General features: G+C 39.1%; 1 protein-coding gene and 1 pseudogene across 1 annotated transcript; one reads left to right on the top strand and one right to left on the bottom strand.

Moving 5' to 3' along the window:
- Positions 1-23630, top strand: LOC144233708 (uncharacterized). The gene is made up of 5 exons (XM_077766715.1): positions 1-248; positions 6586-6644; positions 9594-9720; positions 10219-10311; positions 21703-23630. Exons 2-5 carry the CDS (start codon positions 6630-6632, stop codon positions 23265-23267), a joined length of 1800 nt encoding a protein of 599 aa, XP_077622841.1. The 5' UTR covers positions 1-248; positions 6586-6629; the 3' UTR covers positions 23268-23630.
- LOC144233709 (large ribosomal subunit protein eL42-like) lies at positions 1135-1449 on the bottom strand (annotated as a pseudogene).
- Positions 23631-27357: the final 3727 nt, after the last annotated feature.

Raw genomic sequence — 27357 nt, 5'->3', positions numbered from 1 at the left:
CCCGGCCCGCCCTCACCGCGCCGCCCCCCCAGCTCTTGCCTGCTCGCTAACGCTACCTGTCCGGGAGAGCTCGCGCGGGGCCGGGGAGCGGACCCACAGACTACAAGTGAAACTTGAGAAGGGCCGGGGCGGCTGCTGACCGGAGCCCTTCCCCCTCCGGCCTCCCTGCCGTCGCCACCCGCTCCCGAGAGCTGGAGGCCGACGTCAGGGGTCGGGATTCCTGACTTGGCCTGCACGCGTCTGTCCAGGTAAGTAAGGTACGCGAGGGGGTGGACCCGGAGGGGGGGAGGGGCGCCCGCTGGGCCGGAAGGTGGGCGCATGCAGGGCACGTGACTTCCGTGACTTCCGGGGAAGAAGAGGAGGAGCCGCGGGCCTTGTGGGAGCTTGCAAAGGAGGTCGGGAAAGAGGGAGCTGTGGAGCGCTGCCTGCACGGGAGGCTGTGGAAGGCCGCCTGGAAGGAGGAAGTCGCCGATTGGAGGGGCTGCTGAAGCAACGGGTCCGCTATGGAGGCGCCCATTTATGGCTCCCAGCTGAGGAGGAGACATCCTGCATTGAAACCCCCTTCTGAGATCTTGCTCCTGAGCCTCGCCCTGGATTCCCAGCAGTCTCAGAACCTGTTGGACGGCAGAATTGGCAAAGACCAACTTCTCAACCGGCCCCTTTCACGCGGAAGAAAACTGAACCGTGGAAGAGAAAGGACTTGCCCAGGGTCGTGTGCAACACAGACCCAGTCAGTGGGAACCAGATGCTTAACTTCCCAGCCCTGTTCCTGCAGCCGGGCAGGGCACTGACTCCCTCTGTCCCACTGAGCTAGAAGCAGGTTACCTGTCCGTCGGGCAGCACAGACCACCCTGTGAAGAACTCTCCACCTTCTCTTGGTACCGAGAATCAGTTCCTGGAAGGTTCTCATTTTTAAAATTTTTAATTGATTTTGAGAGAGAGGGCATACATGCGTGTAAGCCGGGAGGCAGAGAGACAGCGACTCCCACCACAAACCATGAGATCATGACCTGAATCCAAGTCAAGAGTCAGATGCTTAACCTACTGAGCCACCCAGGCACCCCCCCCCCACTTTCTTTATTTGAACATAACCTCAAGATCTTATTATCTTAATAATGTAACAAATTATGAAGTTTAGAACTGGATCACTCAGCCCTTTATCTTATCTCCTTCCAGTTCAAAATGCTTGCATGTCTTAATAGCCAGGATTCTTTATCTGCAGTTGGTCACAACACATTCAAGCCTCAGCATAATCTTCTTTGTAGTTTTAGCCTTTTTCCAGAAAGTCAGTTTCGGTTGCCTCTCATAGCCTCTCTGCTTCCTGTCATAACACCACTTTCCCTGGGCATAAAGCGAATCTTTGCCTTTCTTGTGCTGTGTCACTTTGCGGGATTGGTGCTTGCCACACTTCTTGGAGAAAGTCTGGTGGGTTTTAGGAATGTTCACCATGGTTGTGAGAGCATTATCGGCAGGGAAAGAAAGAGCTGGAAGGTCCTGACTGACAGTGAGCCCTGACTAGCAATGACAGTCAGTTGCTTCAGGGCAGCTTCCTCTGTCCGGTGCTCAAAGGAACCCCTATAGTTTAACATTTACTTCCCGCCCTTGTCCAGAAGCTCAGAAAGCTTGCTGTGTACTTACAGCTAAAAATTTTAAAAAAAGAAAAAAATCTCTTCACTGGGTGAACTGGTTTGAATAGAGGCAAAGTTTGAGTCAGATTTTTTTCCTCTCTGACATTTGTAAATGTGAGCAACCATGAAAATCACCACTTCTGTGGTGAAGAGGTTGTAATTTTCGGCAGCTAGTGCCTGGAAGGCCCTCCAAGGCTGTAGACTTTGTTTCCTTGTATTTCTGGCCTCCGGGTACCTAAAATAATAATCCTCATCTCAGTGATGTGGGAATGTTGGGATTTGGAGCCCGTGGCCAAGAAAGAATTCTTGAGATGTCTTTGGTACCAAAAGGTGGTTTTATTAAAGCACAGGGACCATGAGCAGAGAGGGCTGCATTGGGCTTATGACGGGTGACTAATTATATACCTTCAAGTTGGGAGGGGGTTGGGGTAGTGTAAGTTTAAGGAATTTTGGTGGCAAGGTTTTCAGGATCCTGAGGGGACTACCTATTGTTAGGAAAAGGCCATTTATTATCGTTTAGTAAAAACTCAGTCACGAGACCCTTCAGATGTAGATCAGTGGGCCAGATGCTTGGAAATGGTTTACAACGTGTATCTTGGGGTGGTTGGTTGGGTTGGGTAGAGATAAAAGAAGTTTCCAAAGAAATTTTTATATGTTAAAGTAGACTTACAGGATCCTGGACGGTCGAGCTAAGATTCCCTTTTTCCCTTAGCAAAGAGTCATCATCAATGCAGCTAAGTTCCTAGAGGAAATGTCACTCTATGTGTTTCAAGGACTTGTGAATGGGCCATAGGCAGTAAGGAAATTTATTTTATTTTTCTTTTGCCTTTGTTTCTCATGTCATCCCCCCTGAACAGTTTTGACCCTTAAATCTTTCAGGCTGCTGAGGGTGGAAGGTCTCATCTTCTGCAACTTCTTCCTACTGAATGAGGGGCATAGAGATGTCCCTACCTATGGGTCAACATTGATCAGTTGGGAACTTATGCTTATAGGAGTTACAAAAGGCAGAGGCAGCTGAGTCCAAGGGAGACCACATGTATGGATCTTCCCAAGTGCAAAAGATCATCTGTCGTCTTGAAGTTATCATGGTGAAAGAGTCTGGGCACCAAGTAGAGAGACCTGGGAAAAAACAACAAAACTTGATTAGAATAACAAAATGAAAATGAAGCCTAAATAAGAGTCCTTTGGTAGTTAACAAAAGTCCTCTTCCAGTCCAGAAGTTTAACCAATCATTAAAAGAAAGAAAGGGATCTTTTAAAGCAGCAGTGTGAGTATTCATATCAGTTAGAAACCCCAAAACCTTTTTATAGTAACCTAGAATGTATACACAGCATTCTGTACTTATGATAGTACATGTTCCACCTTGTGCAGCAGTTTAAACATCTAATCCCATTTTATTTTGTGAAACTGCTTTATGCATTTGTGTTCCTTCAGTATTTAATAGGGAAATGCTATTTTGAGTGTCATTTAGGGCTTTGACTGTATCTATAGAGCTTCCATGTGTCAAACCAAGGAGGGAACAAAGATTGATGCTAGGTGGTCATACTGATAAGACATAGAATATGTCCATCGTTGCTTTAAATTGGGAAGTTTGGCTGGGTTGGCAATGGTTTTAATAATGCATCCATGCATTCAGGCAAAACCCAAAGTACAGTGGCCTATTCAGCCTGGTTGAAGCCATGGACACAAGTTAGAGCCACATAGCCATCTGGTCCTTTAGGAGCCAGTCATCTAATTCTGGGCCTCCTTGAACTGCAGTCAGGTTATCAAGGGCCATTTGGTTTTGGAGAGCCACCTTTCCAGAGCACTATGGATACCAGGCTAAATGTAAATAGTAATTTCTTTAAGGCACAAGCTATTTTCTGAATTATTTGTGCAATAAAAAACAGGCTATTATTACTTTGTGGAGACGAAGGCAGTCCAGATCTAGGGATAATTCCTCTTAGCAGGACTTTTGTCACCTCAGTAGCCTTTTTACTCAAGTAGCCTCATGTGAGCCCCATATTACCTTCCATTGGCTATATGGGGTAGGGAGGATAATAAATATTTTGCTCTCATTGTTAACAAGCCAGTCCTGTGCATATTTTAAATATCCTTGTTACTAGGCTATGTGAATTTTTTGGCCTGAATAGACTGGAGTTACGGACTTTATTGGAGTTAGACTGGTGTAAGATTTAGTATTTGTTTATTTTGTGTGGCCTGCTTGGCTGCACGGCCTGCCAAACTGTTTCCCTTAGATCCTAAGGTCATGTCTTTTTGCTGTCCTTTGAAGTGAATTACAGCTACTTCCTTCAGTAGGTGTACAGGCTCAAGAAGAGTAATCATTTAGGGACCATATTTGATTGGGGAGTTATTATGGGCTATAATTCCCTTTTCTTCCAAATTGCTCCGTGGGTATGTAGGATTAGGAAGGCACATTTAGAGTCAGTATACATGTTAGTTTTGAGACCCTTTGCCAGTTGTAAAGCATGAGTGACTCTGCTTCTTGGGCGGATGTATTTGCTGGGAGGGCTTTGGCCTCAGCAGTCTGAGTCAGACTGACTATAGCCTCCCCAGCTTTTCTTATCCCCCTTTCCATGAAACTACTGCCATCACTAAACCAACTGTCATCTGCATCTTCAGTAGGGGAGTCTTTTAAATCTGGTTGACTAGGATAAACGAGATCAATAACCTCTGAGCAGTCATGTCGTAACACGGAGGTACGATGGTCAGGCCCAGACATAAGGGTAGCTGGGTTTAAAGTTGGACAAGTGTTAAGTATTTCAGGTGTATCTAAGAGCGTAATCTGGTAGTTAATAAGTCTCTCATCACCCACTGGGCCTTTGGTCTCTAAGACACTCTGGACCTAATGTGGAGTCATTACTGTCAGAGACTACCCCATCGTAAGTTTTGAGGTTTCTTTACCAGGAGGGCTGTTGTGTGCTTGAATAAAACCTCTATTTGGAATTGGACATCAATAGAGGTAGTTCCTGGGACAAATAGGACTAAGGAATAAAACCATCAAGAAACTCTCTTTGTTTGAGGTCTAGCCTTACCAATATCCTAATTATAAGGAATCACTGGCAAGTGGGAGGAGGTTTGTCTCAAGAGATAAGGGCATCCCCAAGTGCGCCATCCAATCCAGTCCTAAGGAAAGTGAGGTCATCCATTATGTCCACAGGTCCATAGTTAACCCTGGAGTAGGGTACGCTCTGGCTTTTAAAGATCAATTTTGTCATTCTAGCCACAAAATAATGGTCAGGGTGATAGTTGAGTTACGAAGTTGTTGGGGAATCCATCCCATTTTCCAGTTGTTCAAATAATCGTACACCCACAGGGTCCTGTTATCCCCATAGAATAACAAGCAATTATCATCCAATATGTCAGGAGGGCTTTGAGGCCTTGGACCCTTAAGGTTCTTATAATTAAGATTTTTTTTTCCTCTTGTGATTCTGTCTTATGTCAGTTTAACTATTAGAACAATCAAAGAATTGAGAATGGAAGAAGAAAAAAGTTTTCCTCTCCTACACATTCATTCTGCTATTGAAAACTGACCTCAGTGCTTCAGAGCCAATATAACCAGAAGACAGAGGTTGGGAAAAAGAGAAACAATAGCTATATTGCTTTGACAGGCAAAGGAGGCTACAGTAGGTTAGGGCCTTCAGAACTTCAAACCCACCCAGAGGAAGGGGCTGGAGGGTTTTATAGGGAAACACAAGACCTAGCTGGTTTAGACAGGAATTGTCTTTGCTGCCAGCCTTGTTCCTCATATTTTCAGTGTAGTACTGGTTCTGTAAATAAAAAAAAAAAAGAGAGAGACTAAGAAGGAAAGACCAAAGTTTTCCCAAAGGAGAAAAAAAGGTTATTTAGTTTAATGTCAACACTCACTGATGTTTTGATGCAGCCATTTGATTTTTGTTCAACTTTATGTTTTTAAGTGGTTTCAGTTTGAGTCACCAGGACAACTGGAATAAGACCACTTCATATTTTAGAGTGAGGAACCACTTGAAATTTTCTAGAATGGCTAAAATGAAGAAAAAGGATAACACCAAATTTCCATTTAAATGTTGAGGAATTACAATTCTCATATATTGCTGATGGGTGCGCAAAAGATACATTCATTTTAGAAAACTGTGTATGCAGTTACTTATGAAAATAAACATTTCCCTACTGAAGAGGACCATGTTCTCACCCCAGAATGTATCTTTGGCCTAAGGATTATTGTAGGTTGTTATTTTAAAGAAACAACAAAGGAAAACCTCTAGACCCAGTACAAGTTTCCTTTGTAAGAGACATTTGCATGTATCAGGGAAAGTTCCATTTGGAAGGGTGTCTCCCTCCATGAAGCCAAAGGAAGGAGAATGTGTAATTCTCCAGAAACTCCAATCAGTGAAAAAGGAATGGATTTAAATCTGGATAACAACCATAGCCTTGGTTAATGTTTTTTTTGCTTGGTCACATCCCCTAATGTTTCCCAATAGATCGCGCTTGGAGTTTCAAAAAACAATCATATCTGATGCCTTCCCCTTCATATTCCATCAGTTGGTTTGAGTGAAAACAACAGTGTTGTTTTAAGTGCTCCAGTTGATTCTAAGTGAGGCCAGGATTAAGCAAGAAGGCTTCCCATTACTTTAAAAGAGTTGAGTGCAGGTTTTGGCTCAAAGAGAGGTAACAGGGTCTTCCCTACAGGAGTCTGTGTGGGTCAGGCCCACGCAGCACATTGTTCCTATGCTGTGGCAGAATTTGTAGGCATGTGTAGGAGGAGAAGCTCCTGAAAGCCGAAAAGGAAAACTCAGATATTGATTGGTTTGCAAGTAGGAGCTCATAGTTTCCGAATGTCAGGATGCAAAGGACTAGGAAGTTCAACCTTTTTTTGCATTACAATGTCTTACCTGCAGGTGAGCAATTTACTTATGAAGAAGCTCTTCCAGTGGGTATAAAGCCATTTTCTCCTGATGCAGCTGTGATTTCTCCACAGATATCTTCTGAGAAACAAATCTAGGGGACAAGGTGAAAGAAGTAATGGCCAGTTCTCAGGTAAGCCTGGTATCCGAGGTCAGAGTCCATGATGTCTTTTTCTCTTGAAATTCCATGCATTTGGAAATTGGAAATGTTGATGCCTCTACCTCTGATGTTTCTGCCTCATTTTTCACCTATATTTAAAACGTTTTCAGAAATAGTATTCAAGGTTAGGTCTTTAGAACACTGTCACAGACTTTTTGTCTGGAATTCTCTCTTGTCCAGCAAGAGAGCAGACACAGAATTGAATATGAGAGAGGCTAATGTCTGGGAGATGACAAGCGCCCTGAACAGGGGTTTTGTACCACATTTATTGAGCTTTCAAGGGTTTACATACGTGGTGAACGTGCAGAAGAAAATAATAAGATAGTGACCATTAATTTGTAGGTGTAAGAAGCAAAGGGTTTGGGGGGGCGAGTGGCATTAGAAGTTGAGATTAAAGCACAATGATATATTGGTGCAAAACAGCAGATGGACAGTGTTTCTCTGTGGGCAATACAACCAAGTAGCTGTTAATCTCCAAAGTTTAAAATTGCTGGAACGTGCTACTGCAAGGCTAACAAAGCACCTTTTTTCACCAGCTATTCTTAGGTGCTTTCTCTCAGTGGCAGCTTTCTGCCTCTGTGCTTTGTCTTACTTAATGACTGTCATTGGGTGCACTTTCACCCTGTGGCAGCTTTCCACCCTAAGCCTTGTTAACCCATTGGTGCAAGTGTACAGAATTCTTGAACTTATTTCCCATAGAATACTCCCCACCTATTTCCCAGAGGCTCTTCCTCATTCTCCAGTGTGGCTTCCCATAGGGCATCAACAATTGTCACTTTGACATAAAGTCCTGCTTGTAGTGAAAATATTCCCCTTCTGACAGATCCACAGGGGGAAGGTGTTGAGTCCGAGATTCCTATTGCATATTGGCTCTGTTCCTGGGATTTCAGTCAAGTTCAGTAGGTTCCATCTGGATGCTTTATCAGTTCTCTGTAGACCAGGATTAAGAAAATGCACAAATGCACAAGATGGATATGAGACTGGAATAACTCGAAAAGATCTTGGAAAAAAATAAAAGGAGGCTTCCTCTTTAGAATGTGAAAAAAATACTGTTTAAAATATACTGGATATTACAGAACATGGAAATTATATGTGATTGAACTTTATATAAATGTACTGTATTCTAATAATTGTATTTTAATTCTGATTTACTCTTTTGTGGCCTTAAGAACATACTAGTAATTATAGGTCCTTTGGTGTGCCTCATTTTTTCATTAAAGCTGATATTACCTTCTATTATTTGGCTTGGTGTCTTTGGTGGATTTTTCCCTTACAAAGTTCATATTTGCGCTCTCATCATTCATAGGAATCTTATGTGGATTTATGGAATGAGGTTCAGAAACCATCACAACTGGATGGTTATTATTCCAGAATAAACTGGAAACTTTATTCTGAGTTTCTCTTGGCTGCAGTTTTTGATGAGGAAAACAAAGACAAAGGAAATGTAGATAAAATTAAATTTCCTTGAATATGCAGTGCATTTGTAAATACATTGAATAGGAAGAGTATGACCTGGCTCAAGGAATGCCCAACAGCCTTAATTTGATGCTTTGTTAGATGCAAAAAGGGACTTTAGCTTGACCAGAGCCAGACTTTTGGGATTCTATTAGTCTTCTTTAACATATGAAAAATCCCTTTAGAAACTTTCTTGTCTCTACCCTCCAACTTAAAAGTATAAAATCAATAGTTTCTCCAAATGACAATGTAGGTCGTTCTGCCCATGGGTCATTGCCCATGCTTGATTAAAAATAGCTTTTTACACCAAAACTATCTCAAGGATACTTTCATGACCCTGAGCTCCAGTCCCACATCATATCAGTTTCCACTGGACAATAAAGGGCTCACCTTTCTGTTGTAAGGATATTGACTGGTGGGAGTAGAGATTCTAAATCAGACCTCCATTGTCTTTGTATTTTTTTTAATGTTTATTTATTTTTGAGAGAGAGAGAAAACAGAGCGTTGAGGGGGAAGAGGCAGATAGAGAGGAAGACAGAATCTGAAGCAGGCTCCCAGCTCTGAGCTGTCAGCACAGAATCCAACATGGGGCTTGAACTCATGAACCATGAGATCATGACCTGAGCTGAAGTCGGACGCTCAACCAACTGAGCCACCCAGGTACCCGCCAACCTCTTATGTTTTTGATCCACTCCACATCAGGTCACAAAAATCCCATTCTATTTACTTCTTTATATTTTCAGAAAATGAAAACAAGAATCATATGATTGACATGTTTAAGTATCTTAAAATCTTGAAATATAACAGTCATAGATAGGAACTACACCAGGTGGGGTCATCACAGAAAGGAAACTTGATTTTTTTCACCAGTAAGGAGATCACAGAGAATAACTTCCAAAGCAGAGACACACAGAGGGAAGGGGAATGGTTTCCTTTTATTTAGGGTTAGGGTGGATATTTAGAAAGAGAGGTCTTGTCATATTATATAGAAATGGGCATAAAGCCGCACATGTTCCTTAAGATAACAGTTCTTTACATACTTTGTATCTTATATAAATGAGGTTTGTGTTACTCCTTGGGTGGAGGTTTTTAGTATTATAATGAATAATGGTAATGAGTCATGAGGAGGCTGGGTTACTCTTTGATCTATCTGCATAGGTGTGAGTCAGGGGATAAGCTCAAACTAGGCCAATCCAAGCTCTTCCTCAGGGCAGTCATTACCTTTTATTGGAAACTTTCTGTTTCCATCACAGGAGACCCAGTCCATGGGGTGTTTTGCCTGAAATAAAAGATAAGGTGGAAATAAGAGGTTAAGTAAAATGAGAGAGTAAGGTCAGTGGGCACAAGCAGGTAAGCAGTAAAGGTCAGGTCTTGGGGTCCAACTGGTGACATTAACTCCCTCTTTCATCTTAGGTACCATTATGAACTCTGTGTTTGGCCACTTGGTAACTGTGGTATTTATTGCAGGAGCTGCTGACCTTCAGGGATGTGGCCATAGAATTCTCTCAGGAGGAGTGGGGTTTCCTGAACCACAGTCAGCGGGATCTGTACAGGGATGTGATGTTGGAGAACTATGGACACCTTCTCCTCTTGGGTGAGGATAACTCCTTTTATCTTCCCAAACCACACTTGGGATTTTGTTCCTTCCGTTGAAGACTGTCTCTTTGGAAGCTTCCTCTTTGCATGACTGGAATTCCGATCTCTGCAGTAAGGGAAAGAAGTAGGGTTTTGAAGATAGAGAAATACATTCATGATGTTTCTTTTTCAGCTTCAGCTTCCCCTTCCTTAAGTTACCATCATCATTTCTGTTGATTAGTGGCCATTCTAAACACTGAATGACATAACAAGGTACTGCCCACATCTTAAACTCCAGTTTTCACTCCTCATTATTGTGTCTAGGACATGGAGATGGCAGTCAAGATGTGAAGACTGGAAATCCCTTCTGTGTGTTCTTAAAGGGGCTGTTGGTCAACAGCATTTGGGAAATCATTTTCTAGAATTCTACAATGTTCTCTGTTGTCTGTTGAGCACAGTGGTGGATTAAAAGGTAGAATCTCCAGTAATACTCCTTTTCCTCTTTTCCAATATACAGGTCTTGTGTCAAAACCAGACCTGGTCAACTTTTTGGAGCAAAAGAAGGAGACTTGGGATGTGAATGGAAAGGGGACAGTAGCCACACAGCCAGGTAGGTGGACCTGAATGAAGCAAATGACATGGGTGAGGTCCAAATGTAAAGGAGGAAGGTAGACCTTAAAACGTGGTTTGACTAGCTCTCTTTGAATGGAAATTAGTTGAGAAGCCTAGTTTTATTTCTCTCCCTCTCACAGAGGGATATATGCTATCCAACATTATCATGCTCTTACACTACCTAAGGATTCTCCTTTAGGTCCAGTGATGGTCCATCATATCTACTGTGAGGGTCGGGAGATTCCCCTTGGAGTGTGAGGGCCTCCATAATCTGGGATATTCTGCATTGCTTTGAGGGCTCCAGAGGAAATCTCTGTATTTCTGAGGAACTCTATGCTAAGTTTTTTCTAAATTCTGTTTAGCTTCCTGTCACAAGTGTGTCAGGATAGTGGTGGCTATATTGGGTTTCAGCGCAGAAATCCACTGGATACCATGATCACATGTTTTCTGGTTTATGCTTTCCAATATTATGGAGGCTTTAGTCTCATTCCTACAAAATTGAGAGTCCGTAATTTTGTCAGTTAACAAAGCACCTCCCTAAAATGAGAAAATCTAATCCTTTACTTCACTTCAAAAGTTCATTTTTTTAGTTTATTGTCAAGTTGGTTTCCATATAACACCCAGTGCTCATCCCCACCAGTGCCCTCCTCCATGCCCATCACCCCCCTTCCCCCCTCCCCACCCCCATCAGCCCTCAGTTTGTTCTCGGCATTCAAGAGTCTCTCATGGTTTCATTGTATTAACTGAAGCTGGGATTTCCATTCTATGTGTTTATTCCTCAGTGATGAAGTAATTTAATGTACCTATTTGTATCCTAGAATTCCTGGGTAAATTAATGTCACCTAGACCTAGAACATTTAGAATGTAGAATTTGCAGCCTATAATAAAGTTTCAATTATAACTTTATTCATTAATAATTGTATCATTTTATAATTTTGACTTATATGAAATGAAAATCCTGTTACCTTTTTATATGTGTTTTTACTTTCTGATTAGTTATATATGAGATTCAGCTCTGATTTTTTAACTCAAACGTTATGACATGGGCATGTGCTTTATAAGAAGTAAGGTGTAGGGGCATCTGGGTGGCTCAGTCATCTGGTGGCATCAAAGTGTCTGACTTNTGACCCTCCCCTGCTCATGCTCGCTCGCTCGCTCTCAGAAATAAATAAAACATTTAAAAAAATTTAATATTACATTTATCCTTAATTGTGGTGTTATACCCATGACATGATTTGATAATAGTCTCATTAACTTTTGTGTCCTCTGTATTTTAAATTGTGGTTACCCTAGAGACTCCTTAAAACATTGTAAAGATGTAATGTACCATTGTAAACTGACATTGTTCATTACATGCAAAACTCTTCTACTTAATCATCTCCACCCCTGTACCCACTTTGTTACCATATCACAAATTCTGTTCTTTATGTTGTATACTTTATTACTTAGATTTGAGAATTTTATGCCCTTATTAAAAAGAAAAAAATGCTAGCAGAAATGAAAGTTATATGTGCTACCTAAGTACAATACTAAAGATCTCTAGGATTCTGTAAACATTTATATTTAACAGAAACCTCTGTATTGTCATGTGGTTTCACTTACTCTTTACAATCCTTTTATTTCAACCAAAAGGACTTCCCTAAACATTAATTAGGACAGGTCTACTGGTAAACTTAGAGTTGGTTGATATATTTTTTAAGTTTATTCGAGAGAGACAGAGAGAGGGGCAGAGAGAGAATCCCAAGTAGGCTCCGCACTGTCAGCACACGGCCTGACACAGGGCTCAAACACATGAACTGTGCTATCATGACCTGAGCTGAAACCAAGTCAGATGCTCAATCACTCAGCCACTCAAGCTGAGTTGTTTTGTTTTGTTTTGTTTTTAATCTTTCAGTACTTGAATACATTGTCCCATGCACTTCCTCCTATAAGTCTATTGAAAATCCCACTACTAATCTGATAGGAGCTCTGAGTTGCTTTTGTCATGGTGTTTTAAAGTTCGCCTTTCCCTTGTAATTTTCAATAGGTTAATTTTATAATGTGTCACCATGTTCATGTTTTTTTTTTTAAATAATGTTTCACTGTGTTCATACCTTGACATTTATCCTGCTGTGAATTTACTGAGCTTGTTGAAATTATCTCTTCTTTCCACATATGTAAGAAGTACAAACCTTTAGTTTTTCACGTAAACTCTCTGTCCCCTTTCACTCTCCTCTCCTTATGGGCTCCTTAATTTACATTTGGACCTCTTTTTTGTGTCCCTTGAGTCACTTAGGCTCCATCCTTTCCCATATTTTTCTTGTTTACTCCCAGTAGATAATTTAAAACAAGGTATCTTTAAGTTGTCTGATCTTTCTCTGCTTGATCAAGTCCATCCCCCATCCAACACCCCACCAGCAACCCTCAGTTTGTTCTCTGTATTTAAGAGTCTCTTATGGTTTTCTCTCTTTCTGTTTTTATCTTCTATTTGCTTCCCTTTCCCTATGATCATCTGTTTTGTTTCTTAAAGTCTACAAATGAGTGAAATCATATCTTTTTTTTCTGACTTACTTCACGTAGCGTAATTTACTCTATTTCCATCCATGTTGTTCTAAATGGCAAGATTTCATTCTTTTTGATCACCAAGTAATATTCTATTGTATGTGTGTATGTATGTGTGTGTGTACACACACATATATACACACACACACACTACATCTTTATCCATTAATCAGTCANTTCTGACTTACTTCACGTAGCGTAATTTACTCTATTTCCATCCATGTTGTTCTAAATGCCAAGATTTCATTCTTTTTGATCACCAAGTAATATTCTATTGTATGTGTGTATGTATGTGTGTGTGTACACACACATATATACACACACACACTACATCTTTATCCATTAATCAGTCGATGGACATTTGGGCTCCTTCCATACTTTAGCTATTGTCAATAGTGCTCCTATAAACATTGGGGTGCATGTGCCCTTTTGAATCAGCATTCCTGTATCCTCTGTATAAGTGCAGTTGCTGAGTTGTAAAGTAGTTCTATTTTTAATTTTTTGAGGAACCTCCATACAGTTTTCCAAAGGGGGTGTACCAGTTTGCATTCCCAACCAGCAGTGCAAAAGGGTCCCTCCTTCTCTGCATCCTCACCAGCATCTGTTGTTGCCCAAGTTGTTAATTTTAGCTATTCTGACTGGTGTGAGGTGGTATCCACTGTGATTTTGATTTGTGTTTTCCTGATGATGAGCGATCTTGAGCATTTTTTTCATGTGTCTGTTAGCCACTGCATGTCTTCTTTGGAAAAGTGTCTATTCATGTGTTTTGCCCATTTCTTCACTGGATTATTTGGGGGGTTTTGGGTGTTGAGTTTGATAAATTCTTTATAGATTTTGGATACTAACCCTTTGTCTGATATGTCATTTGCAAATATCTTCTCCCATTCCATCTAGTGTGTTTTAGTTTTGCTGTTTGTTTCTTCCCCATGCAGAAGCTTTTTATCTGGATGAGGTCCATTTTTACTTTTGTTTCTCTTGCCTCTGGAGACATGACAAGTAAGAAGTTTGTGTAGCTGAGGTCAAAGAGGTTGTTGCCTGTTTTCTCCTCTAGGATTTTGGTGGCTTCCTGTCTGACATTTAGGTCTTTCATCTCTTTTGAGTTTACTTTTGTGTATAGTGTAAGAGAGTGGTCCAGGTTAATTTTGCATGTTGCTGTCTAGTTTTCCCAACACAATTTGCTGAAGAGACTGTCTTTATTCCATTGGATATTTTTTCCTGCTTTGTCATACATTCGTTGGCCATACATTTGTGGGTCCATTTCTGAGTTCTCTATTCTGTTCAAGTGATCTGTGTGTCTGTTTTTGTGCCAGTACTGTACTGTCTCCATGATTACAGCTTTGTAATACAACTTGAAGTCTAGAATTGTGATGCCTCCAGCTTTGGCTTTATTTTCCAACATTACTTTGGGTATTCTGGGTCTTTTGTGGTTGCTTACAAATTTTAGAGTTGTTTTAGCTCTGTGAACAATGCTGGTGTTATTTTGATAGGGATTACATTGAAGATATAGATTGCTTTGGGTAGTATCAATATTTTAACAATATTTGTTCTTCCAATCCATGAGCATGGAATGTTTTTCCATTTCTTTCTTCAGTGTCTTCTTCAGTTCCTTTCATTAGCTTTCTATAGTTTTCTGTGTATAGATTTTTCACGTCTTTGGTTAGGTTTATCCTTAGATATTTTGTTTTTTGGTGCAATTATAAATGGAATTGATTCTTTGATTTATTTTTCTGCTGCTTCATTATTGGTCTATAGAAATGCAACTGATTTCTGTATTGATTTTATATCTTGGGACATTGCTGATCAGTTCTAGCAGGGTTTTTTTTTTGTGGAGTCTTTTGGGTTTTCCACATAGAGTATCATGTTGTCTGTGAAGAGTGAGAGTTTGACTTCCTCCTTGCTGATTTGGAAGCCTTTTACTTCATTTTGTTGTCTGGTTGATGAGGCTAGAACTTCCAACATATGTGGTGTGAGTGGACATCCTTGTCATGTTCCTGACCTTAGGGGGAAAGCTCTCAGTTTTTCCCCATTGAGGATGATCTTAGCTGTGGGTTTTTCGTATATGGCTTTTATGATGTTGAGGTATGTTCCTTCTGTTCCTACTTTCTTCAGGTTTTTTATGAAGAAAGGATGCTGTACTTTGTCAAATGTTTTTTCTGCATCTATTGAGAGGGTCATGGGATTCTTATCCTTTCTTTTATTAATGTGATGTACCACTGTGATTGATTAGGGATATTGAACCAGCCTTGCATCCCAGGAATAAACCCCACTTGATTGTGGTGAATAATTTTTGTAATGTATTGTTGGATCTGGTTGGTTAGTATCTTGTTGAGAATTTTTGTATCCATGTTCATCAGGGAAATTGGTCTGTAGTTCTCCACTTTAGTGGGGTCTTTGTCTGATTTGGAAATCAAGGTAATGCTGGCCTTATAGAATGAATTTGGAAGTTTTCCTTCCATTACCACTTTTTGGAACAGCTTCAAAAGAATAGGTGTTAACTCTTCTTTAAATTTTTGGTAGAATTCTCCCTAGGGAGCCATCTGACCCTAGACTCTTGTTTGTTGGGAGATTTTTGATTACTGATTCATTGTCTTTACTGGTCTGTTCAAATATTTTATTTCTTCCTGCTTCAGTTTTGGTAGTTTATATGTTACTAGGAATTTGTCTATTTCTTCCAGATTACCCAATTTGTTGGCATATATTTGTTGGCTCATAATATTCTCTTATTATTGTTCGTGTTTCTGCAGTGTTGGTTGTGATCTCTCCTGTTTGATTTGTGATTTCATTCATTTGGGTCCTTTGTTTTTTCTTTGTGATCAGTCTGGCAAGGGGTTTATCAATTTTGTTAATACTTTCAAAGAACCAGCTCCTGGTTTCCTTGATCTGTTCTACTGTGTTTTGTTGTTGTTTTTGCTCCCTGCCCCCCAATATCATTGATTTCTGCTCTAATCTTTATTCCGGTTTTGGGCTTTATATGCTGTTCTTTTTCCCATTCCTTTGAATGTAAGGTTATGTTCTGTATTTGAAACCTTTCTTCCTTATTTAGGAAGGCCCAGAGTGCTATATCCTTCCCTCTTATGACTGCCTTTACTGCATCCCAGAGGTTTGGGGATGGAGTGTTTTCATTTTCATTGGCTTCCATGTACTTTTTAATTTCCTCTCTAATTTCTTGGTTAACACATTAATTCCTTACTAGGATAATCTTTAATCTCCAAATATCCATGGTCTTTCCATATTTTTTCTTGTGGTTGATTTCGAATTTTATAGCATTGTGGTCTGAAAATATTATGCATAGTTTTCTGATATCATTTAGTTATCTAGTTGTTTTCCTTTGTTCCTCCATGAGCACCTTATGATACTTTTTTCTTTTTTTTCTTTTTAAGATTTTATATTTAAATGATTTCTACACCCATGTGAGGCAAGAACTCACAACCCCAAGATCAAGAGTCACACACTCCACCAACTGAGCCAGCCAGGTGCCCCATTTATGATCGTTTTTTTTGAAATCTTTGTTAGGCAATTCTAGTTCTTTATTAATTAATTTAGGGCCAACTTTGTAGGTTTATTTTGTTCTTCTGATCTGAATGCCTTTTTCCATTTCTTTGTGTATTTTGTGACCTTTTCTTTTGTAAGATTTGGGAATTAAAAAAACCCTCTGGGCACAGCCATATGTAGAAGGGAATGCGAAGAATGGTATTTCTGGTGCCTTTCACACATGATCTGGGGATTTGCAATGTTTGAGTTTTTATTATTTCCCAGTTTAAGAAATTGTAGTTGCAATTCTTCCTCTCTTTGTCTCCAGCTCTGTAGTCACTATTGTTTGAACAAATGGTAACCTTTTATCTGAGTGGCCACCACATTGCGTCCAGAGGGTGCTCTCATTCCCTCTATTTTCCATGTCAACCATGACAGAAACAAGTCCCTCACACAGCTGCAAAGAAGTCATGAATGTACAGGTCATTAAGGGAAATGGATTGTAGTGCTGTGGAGGGCAGGGAGCTGTGGTTGTGATGAAGGGTGAGAGAAAGGGGAGCACACAGGGGAATGCAGGAGAATGCTTCTCAAAAGCCAGGGGCTGTACTTCATAAATTCTTAAAACCATCATGGCTTAAAGCCTAGAGTTTTAACAGTCAAGTGGAGACAAGTAACAGGAGACCACCACACTGCTCCTGGAGAGAAGGCAGGCACACAACTCGGGAGCAGACAGGTTGGAAACAATCATCTGAAGAATGCTAGGGGCACACAGGGGTGAGATTATTCACTATTCTAGGAGCACTTCCCTCAAAGGCAACATTCACTGAGATGCCTTTCTGAGAACGAGAGAGATGGGTGGCACTATTTGCGTCCCTGTTCCTCAGCATACACACAGAGCCACCTGAGTGAGGCTGCTCAATGGGGACACTGGTTGTCTAAGTTGGTGACACTGGTTTCCACCCAGTGCTGTGGTGGAAGTGCCATTCTGATTCAAGCTTGCCTCAGGCTGAGCAAGCTCAGCTCATCACCAGGAGACCTGCACAAGCTGCTGCCCACACATTTCCTGAGCAGACAGTTCTGCAGGGCCTCAGTTCTGGTGGAGCTGGTATCAGGTCTGATTTCACAAAGACACCAGAGCACACCTACTGAACACTCACTACATTCAGGCCGGGGACCAAGCACTGTCCACAGCAGACAAGGATAGCATCTAGAGATCACTGGCCTGGAGGATTTAGCAGAAGATATAACTGGCTTTTCTAAATTACACAGGAAGGCAGAGACTTAGACAAAATGCCAAGATGGAAGAATGTTTCCCAAATGAAAGAACAAGGTGTGGCTTCAACCAGAGATTTAAGCAACATATTTATCAGTAGCATACCAAATGGAGATTATGAGACATTAATCATAAGGACATTCACTGAGTTGAGAAAAGAATAGTGAGAACCTTGCTTTATTTTTGAGAGAGAGAGAGACAGAGCGTGAGCAGGGGAGGGGCAGAGAGAGAGAAAGAATCCAAAGCAGGCCCAGGCTGTGAGCTGTCAGCACAGAGCCTGATGTGGGGCTTGACCCCACAGACTGCAAGATTATGACCCGAGCTGAAGTTGGTCACTTAATCAACTGAGCCACTCAGGCACCCTGTGAGAACCTTAACACAGAGGAAAAAAAGAATTAAAGAAGAATCAAACAATGATGAAGAATGCAAATAAATGAGATTGGAAATTGGTTTGTTACAATGAATAGCAGGCTGGAGTAAACAGAGGAATGAATTGGTGGCCTAGAAGACAAAATAATCTAAAGTAATTAAGTTGAACAAATGAGACAGAAGAATTATCCAATATCAGAAGAGATTTAGGGCATTCAGTGCCTCCATCAGAAGTAATGACATTCTTATTATAGGAGCTCCAGAAAAGGAGAGACAGAAAAACAGTAGAAAAATTTCTTCAAGAAATAGCAGGAAACTTCCCTAGTCTGGTAGGGAAACAGACATCCTCAGGAGGCACAGTGTACTTGCATCAAAATAACCAAAAGCAGGCCCACACCAAGACATTGGGTTTAAAATTTCAAATATGGTAAAAAATAAATAAATAAATAAATAAAATTTCAAATATGGTGATAAATAAAAAAATCTTAAAATCAGCAGTTATTCACTTGCAGGGGAAAACCCATAAGGCTAGCTGGAGATTTCTCAACAGAAACTTGGAAAGTGAGAAGTGAGTGACATGATAGCTTTAATGTGCTGAATGGGAAACATCTGTAGCCAAGAATACTGTATCCACCAAGGCTATCATTCAGAATAGAAGGAAAGATAGAGTTTCGCAGATAAGCAAACAGTAAAGGAATTTGGGACTACTCAAACAGCCCTGCAAGAAATGTTAAAGAGGGATCTTTGTGGTCACAGAAAACGCCAAATGTGACAAAGACAAGAATGGATCAGAGAAAATGTCCAGAAAAAATGACAAAACAAGTAATAAAACAACAGTAAATGCATATCTATCAATAATTACTTTCAAGAAAAGGTACTTATACATTCCCATAAGAACACTTAGGGTGTTTTGTTAAAAAACAAAAACAAAAATGACCCAGACCCATCTATATGCTGCCTATAAGAGACTCAATCAAGTACTGAAGACATCTTCAGATTAAAAGTGAAGGGGTGGAGAAACATTTATCATGCAAATGGATGTCAGAAGAAAGTCAGAGTAGCAATACTTATGATGGACAAACTAAACATTTTTGTTCTAGTATTGCATTTATCCTGCTTTGGTACCAGTGTAATCCTGGCCTCATAGAATGACTTTGAACAGATTCCCTCTATTCCATCATTTGTAAGATCTATAAGAAGATTGTCATTAATCTTTTTTTTTTTTTTAATGTTTGTTAGAATTGACCAGTGAAGGTATGTGGTCTTGGGCTTTTCTGTGCTGGGAGGGTTTTTTTAAATTTCAAATTCAATTTTGTTATTCATCTCAGAAGATTTCATATTTCTTGGTTTCAAGATTCATATTTCAATCTTGCTAACTTGTGTGCATTTTTAGGAATTATCTGTGTTTTCCCCATAAATTATCTGATTTGTTAATACAAAATTATAGTAATCTGTTATCATACTATATACTAATTGGATTATTTGTTGTGTTATTGTCTCTTCCATTTCTCATTTGGTTTTTGGGTCTTGTCTCCTTTTTTCCTTAGTTAATCTAGTGAGAAAATTGATGATGATGTTTATTTTTTGGAAATACTGGGCATTACTTTCAATGTTATGTTATTTATTCTGGTCTCTATTTTATTTATTTCTGACTTTTCCTTGTTGTTTTCTTCCTCTACTACAGTTCACCTATATTTGTTCTTTTTTTCTAGTTCCTTATGGTGTAAGGTTAAGAAAATAAATTTGAGGGGCACCTGGGTGGCTCAGTTGATTAAGCACACTACTGTTGATTTTGGTTCAGGTCACCATCTCAGAGTTCGTGAGTTCAAGCCACATGTCAGGTTCCATGCTGAGAGCATGTAGCTTGCTTTGGATTGTGTCTTTCAAATATAAATAAACATTTAGGAAAAAAGGAAAATAAAATTGAAACAAACAATTTAAGCCTTTATAGCATAAAAAATTGAAATTGGTGTGTCTAGTAGATAAAATTATTAGAAACAAATAATGCAACTGATGACCAAAAGAATAACACAACTAAAATATAAAAATAAGGATTCTCTAGGATTTCCATAGATTATGTCATCTATGAACAGAAATAATTTTGTTTTTTGTCATCTAATTTAGATTCATTTACTTTTTTTTCTTTCCTAAGTATTCTGACTAAAACATCCACAACTATTTTGAATGGAAGTGGTGAAGTCACTTCATTCATTGCCTTGTCTGATCATACAGGAGAAGCTTCCAGTCTTTTATTATTGAATATGTGAGATTTCAGCTTTTCATACATACATGGCTTTTATTAGGTTGCAGTTGTTTCCTTGCATTCCTGCTTTATTGAGTTTTCTTAAAATATTTTTTAATGTTTAGTAAAGAGACAGAGAGAAACAGAGCATGAATGGGGGAGGGGCAGAGAGAGAGGGAGACACAGAATCTGAAGCAGGCTCCAGGCTCCAAGCTATCAGCACAGAGCCAGATGCAGGGCTCAAACCCACGAATCGTGAGATCATGACCTGAGCCAAAGTCGGACACTTAACCGACTGAGCCACCCAGGCAGCTCATTTTATTGACTGTTTTTAATCATGAAGTGGTGTTCAATATGCTCACTTCCTGTTCTGTAACTAATATGATCACCATTTTTGATCTTTATTCTGTTAATGTGAAGTCTTAAACTGATAGTTTTCATGTGCTGAAACACCCTTGAATTCTAGGAAGAATTCACAGTTGACTGCTATAAAATGGTAAAATGAACTTTTGATCCAGTTTGCTTTATTTGTGTGTGAGTGTGTGTGTGTGTGTGTGTGTGTATGTATGTATGTACTTTGCATGAGTATTCTCTACAGGTAGTAATTTGTATTCTTCTTTATTTGTAGCATCTTCCTTTAGTGTTGATAACCTCTTAATGCTAGTGTCACAGAGAGTTTTTCCATAATCTCCCTTGTTTTTACTCCTTGGAAATGTTTGAGGAGAATGAAGTACTTTCTCATTAACTGTTTGTATGAATTCTCTGAGAATTCATTTGGCACAGGACTTTTATTTATTGGGAGTTTTTTGTTTTGTTTTAATAAGTTTTTCAATTTACTTAATAGTTGTAGATCAGTTGAGATTTTTAAAAATATTTCTTCATGATGAAGTCCAGGTAGGTTATATCTTTTTTGAAATTTATACTTATTTTTTAGTATCTATCTTGGCTTATAATTATCCATTGTCACCTTTTAAAATTATTCTTATNAAAAAAAAAATTTTTTTTAAATAAAATTATTCTTATTTGCATGGTATTATTATACTGTGTCTGCCATCGCTTCTTCACTTCTGACCTTAGTTGATTTTCTCTTTGATTCCTTCTTGATTTAGTTAAAAGTCTATCAATTTTGTTGACTTATTGTGAAAAATAAATATTTCTACTATTGATATTTCCTATGTTTGCTATATCCTAGTTTGTTCATTTGTGTTTTATGTTTAAATTTCCTTCCTTCTAGTAATTTTGGGCTTACATGAGGCATAGGAAAGTGATTTGTGCTACACCATGACACTGAATTATCTATCAGGCCATGTGCTCAGTACGTTGTGTACTAATTTATGTGCCCACGGAGGAATGAAGTCTATATGCTTACTTCTCAGCCATCTTGCTGACCTTCTGTGACTGATATTAAGGTTGTATAATAGAAGTCATCAGCCCATTCATCTGAAAGTAGGAAGTGGAATGATTTTACTTTTCTGTTATTTGATATCTTTCAGCTGTATCTTCACATGGCACCTTGAGCTTCCAGCTAAAGTCATGCATAGAAGCATCTTTTCAAAACAAGTCAATGGAGGCATATAAACACAGTACACTTGAGAATTTACACTTAACGACAGATGGGGACAATGATGGTGAAAGTGAAAGGCATCAAGGATATCATGGAGGACATATCCAAACTGAGACAAGTGCCCATAATAAGAATCTCACTGCCCCAAATGGTGAAGAATATAAAGCATTTTGGAAAAACTTCCTTTTTAAGTCCAGTACTTCAGCAGCGCAGTGTGTTTCTGTAAGCAATAGCTCAAATCAAGTATTCAAACATACAGATTTATGGAATGAAAATTTGGAAACTGTGGAAAATTACCTAGTCCATGCTGAAAATAATTATCTGAACTATTTTGAAAATAGGATTGCATTGACCTTTCAGTCTAATATTTCTGAAAGTCGGAGATTTAAAAATGAAGAAAAAAGTGCTAAGTTGCATAAATTTCAGAGGCCCTTTACTGAGCAGTCAACCCCACAAACTTACGAGAGCATTTATAATGAAGACACAATTTCTAAATGCAGTCAATCTGAGAAAATATTTAGCCACACCTCAAATATTAACAAATGTCTGAGGAGTCATTTTTCAGAGAAGCATTTTGAATATAATAAATGTTGGGAAGACTTTTATCAAAGCTCAAAACTAATTACATATAATAAGAGTAAGCATATGGGAGAGAATTCTTATAAATATAATGAATATGGGAAAGCTCATAACCAGTTCTCCAGTGTTGGTGATCATCAGAGGACTGATGTGGGAAAAAACACATACAGATGTCATAAACCTGGGAACGTGTTTAGTCACTCATCAAGACTAACTATACATAAGACAATTGAAACTAGAGAGAATAGGTATGTTTGTAAGGAATGTGGCAAAACTTTTGACTCACACTCAAAACCAACTCAACGTCAACAAATCCATACTGGAGAGAAACCTTACAAATGTGAAGAATGTGGTAAAGCCTTTAAGGATGGCTCGTCACTAAATGGACATAGGCGAATCCATACTGGAGAGAAACATTACAAATGTAAAGAATGTGGCAAGGCCTTTACCCATCGCTCAAGCCTTACTCAGCATCACAGAATTCATACTGGAGAGAAACCATACAGATGTAAAGAATGTGGTAAGGCCTTTAACCAGTACTCAAAAGTTATTCAACATCACAGAATTCATACTGGAGAGAAACCTTACCAATGTAAAAAATGTGGCAAGGCCTTTAACTTGCACTCAAACCTTACTCAACATCACAGAATCCATACTGGAGAGAAACCTTACAAATGTAAAGAATGTGGCAAAGTATTTAATGGATATTCACAACTGACTATACATCACAGAATCCACACTGGAGAGAAACCTTATGACTGTAAAAAATGTGGCAAGGCCTTTAAACACCAATCAAACCTTACTCAACATCACAGAATTCATACTGGAGAGAAACCTTATGACTGTAAAGAATGTGGTAAGGCTTTTAATCAGCACTCAAACCTTATTCGACATCAAAGAATTCATACTGTATAGAAACCTTATAATGTAAAGAATGTGGCAAGGGCTTTACCCAGGACTCAAGCCTTACTCGACCATCACAGAGTTCATACTGGGGAAAATACTTACCAGTTTAAAAATGTGGAAAGGCCTTTAATCACTATTCTACCTATAGTCATTATCAGAATTCATACTGGAGCAAACCTTACAAATTTTAAGACTGAGAATTTGTAAGGACAGTTCAACTCTTATTCCACATCAGAGAATTAATATTGGAGAGTCATGATACACATGTAAAGACTGTGGCAAGATGTCTAAGCTGTGTAAACCCTGATGCCTGGTCAGATAATGTGTCCTAGAGATGATTTTACAATATAAAAAAATTGGCAAGCCCTTTAATCCATGTTCAAGTCTCAATCGACACCAGACAATTCATACTAGAGGGGTGCTCTATAAATAGGGAAAATGTAACATTTTTAGACTGCTTCAGCCTTATTCAGCATCACAGGGTTCATACTAAGGAGAAACATTACAAATGTAAAGAAAGTGACAAACCTCTAGCTGAAACTCACAATGCACTTAACATCATAGTTATGATACAAGAAAAAACTGTAAAATGTAAAGAGAGTGGCCTAGCCTTTAATTGCCATTCAGTCGTTACTCATGAGATACTCCAAAATGCATGCTTGGTTGAATCCCTACGAATGTTATGAATGAACAAAGACCTTCATTTTAATATAAACTTTAGAAAGCATCAGAGAAAAAATAAAGTAACTTGAAACATATATTTAGAAATGTATTTAATTGAACATCAAATTCACAGTAGAAAGCACCACATCAGTCACTCTATTCAGACATTACATCAAAAGACTTACAAGGAATAATGTGAAGTTCAACACTTAGACAATGTATGTGCTATTTTACTTCAAAAGATAGAAGAGATAGGTTTTTGCATAGGTATAATTTCAATATGTTTTTGTTTTACATTGACCTTTAAGATTTGTGACTAGCAAATATTAATGTGTANATATATTTAGAAATGTATTTAATTGAACATCAAATTCACAGTAGAAAGCACCACATCAGTCACTCTATTCAGACATTACATCAAAAGACTTACAAGGAATAATGTGAAGTTCAACACTTAGACAATGTATGTGCTATTTTACTTCAAAAGATAGAAGAGATAGGTTTTTGCATAGGTATAATTTCAATATGTTTTTGTTTTACATTGACCTTCTTTAAGATTTGTGACTAGCAAATATTAATGTGTTTCTAGTTTCATATTACTTTAGAAAATTCATTTATTCCTAGGGGGTGTGAGAAAGTTTGTGTCTGATTGTTGCTGCATCAAAGATATGAGATGCCCTTCCTTAGGTGAGGCTCAGGCATATCTAATTTTCCATGGAAGATGAAGGACAATGCAATGTGCAGTATATGTAGAAATCTAAATGAAGATGCTATTTGTGGTTATCACATTGATGGAATTTATCATGAAAGAATTTAGAATATCATCCTTCTCCATTTATTAAAACTAAACAAGTTTCTCATTATTAGAAACAAAACTTTTACTGATTGGTCTTTAAGGAAAAAGAGGTGGCAGTCTAGTAACGTACTGATAAATTTCATAATAATAGAACTAGAGAATATGAATTGATGTGATTGAAATGAAATCTTCATAGATATCAGAAAGAGAATAGCTAACTCTTCCCTAAAATGGCATAAGATTGTACATTCACATTTTTAAATAATTACTTTAGGTTTGGAGGAGTTTTAGTATGCAAAATTAAGCTGTTAACAACTGAAAGTAGACTATTATGTTTTCTTTAAGCTTCATGGTAACCATAAAGTGAAAACCTGTAGTACATACACAAAAGATAAAAGAATGGAAGTACATCACTATCAAATCACAAAAGTAAAGAGCAAATCAATAAGAAAGGGCAAATAATTCTAAAACAGCCAAAAAACAATGAAAGAAATGTTTCTAGAATTTGTGTGTGGGAAAATACTGTTGACTAAAAATTGTAATTTACTGTAACAAGTAGCCAATAGTTTTATCAAAACCACTTGTATAGGCTAATAAATCTTTTCTACAGTAATCTGTTTTCTAACCTCTTGCTGTTGTACACTGTACTATTTTTTTCCCGCTCATGTCATCTAATTTACATTTTATGTGGTATTTTAATCTCCATATTTGTCCTTTCAGGCAGGTTGCCATAATACCCCTAAGTCCTAAGATTTATTATATTAATTTTGGGGCAATTTTTCTTTGTATAAAATTGCATTCTAAAAATAAGGTAACTACTGAAAGTTTATCCAATCAAACACTGTCCTTCCTTTGCTTCCACATCATCCCTAGACAAAGCTTACCGCTGTCTACTACAGAAGGAACATGCCTAACCGTTTGAATGGACAAATTTACTGGTCCAGTGAATTCTTGAAAATTTGAATATACGTCCGCTCATCATTTAACACCACACAGTATCACCTTTTGATCACTTTTCTCATATGGTATGAATATCTTGCCCGCTTGCATTGTGGGCATAAGAGTCAAGGTGACATCTTTACTCTGCTCACTTTTGCACATGTGCTTTATAAGACTTCACACTTAGTAATGGCTCCCCAGAGCGCCTGTGCAGATAGAGTTTCCCCCTCAAGTGCTGCACATGTGCACAAAGGACTTACGGCACACACCACGCCCTTCAGGGCCAAAGCCTGCAGTCATGTGCTCCTACCGTCACCTGCCCATGTTTTCAGAGCAACAGCTCTGAATATTAGCTTAACCACCCACATATCTGAGTTCACAGTTAAGGCAAGTTGGGACCAGGCCTCTCTCAAACCAATGTTACCACACCCAGAGTTTTTAATGCCCTCTCCCATTTCTGCCTTACCTAGTACCAAAACTTCACACATGTGCACAGGCAGAATGTCGGTGAACCCGCTCCCCCCACACACAACCTAACCATACAACCCACAATGTAAGGGACCCTGAGCAGACAGGGATCAGGGACTAGCCACTCAGGATCACCCTGTGTAATATAAACGCATAAGGTGTCCATCAATCCCAACTCCAGTAGAACTTATGATGAGCCTTCCCCCACCCCCTATTCCTGTTTCATACTTTGGGGCTAACATTGTGGGCAGAGTTCAGCTGTCCCAGAATTTGCATCTGGAATAGGCCTCGTGTCTACATGGTGCTTGCAGAGCCTAGCGGAGAATTATCCCTTCAGATTCTGTCGAAAATGATCTCGTAGACCACAAAACTGCCCTCCATAGCTCCACCGCCAGCCCCTGATCCTTCTCAGAACAGTTCAGAGAACAGAGTTCCTAGCAGCTCCACTTCCTAGGCGAAGCTGGCATTCATACTTTCCTCATACTCAGGCCCGGATAAAGGAGAGCAAAGAACTTAGAATTTAGGGAGTCAGTTTCACCTTTCTGGTTCAAACTGTGCTTCCAAGAACATAACATCCCACCTTCCATCCCTGGGATGTCCATTGATTCTCCACACATTAAAATTAACCAAACATAAGTGCAAATGATTGACCCATTAAATTTCCCTCAGAGCCTCTAATCCACCTTCCTGTCTCCCAGTCTGTTCTCTATGTTTGTGCTTCCGCATCCAACATTATTTTTAAGATTACTGATAATGAAAAACAAGAGAAGGAATCTTTGCTCCCAGGAAGGGTCACCCAGCATCTAAATCCTAGAGAAAAAAAAAAAATGAACATATGGTTTCTAAGTACCAGGGTTTTAGAAAGATTAAACTGCATAATGTAACATTCCTGCCCAGCATCCTGGAGACCGTGAATCCTTATACACTTGGACTGTGTATTAGATACTCAATAAACATCCCTTTCATAAATGAGTACATATTATTTGTTCCATACAGCCTTGCTCAGACATACTGCCTTATCTAGTCCCTTCTTAACTTGCAGGGGATGAGCAGAGAATGTCATCCTTCCAGAAGCTGTTCAGAATTTCCACTGGCAACAGCACTATTTGTGTTGAGACAGCATGGTTGGGCATAAGACGTTCAAGTGTGTTCTTCTGTTTTCTCTTGATTTGTGCTACTGGAGGTGAAGTCTGGGGACAGCAACCTCAACGGTTGTTAAAAGTACAAATTAGA

The sequence above is a fragment of the Crocuta crocuta genome, unplaced genomic scaffold, assembly GCF_008692635.1.
Source record: "Crocuta crocuta isolate KB4526 unplaced genomic scaffold, BGI_CrCroc_1.0 scaffold434, whole genome shotgun sequence".
In the NCBI taxonomy this organism is placed as follows: domain Eukaryota; kingdom Metazoa; phylum Chordata; class Mammalia; order Carnivora; family Hyaenidae; genus Crocuta; species Crocuta crocuta.
Note: the sequence above shows the minus strand (reverse complement) of the source record. Positions and strands in the feature narration are given on the sequence as shown.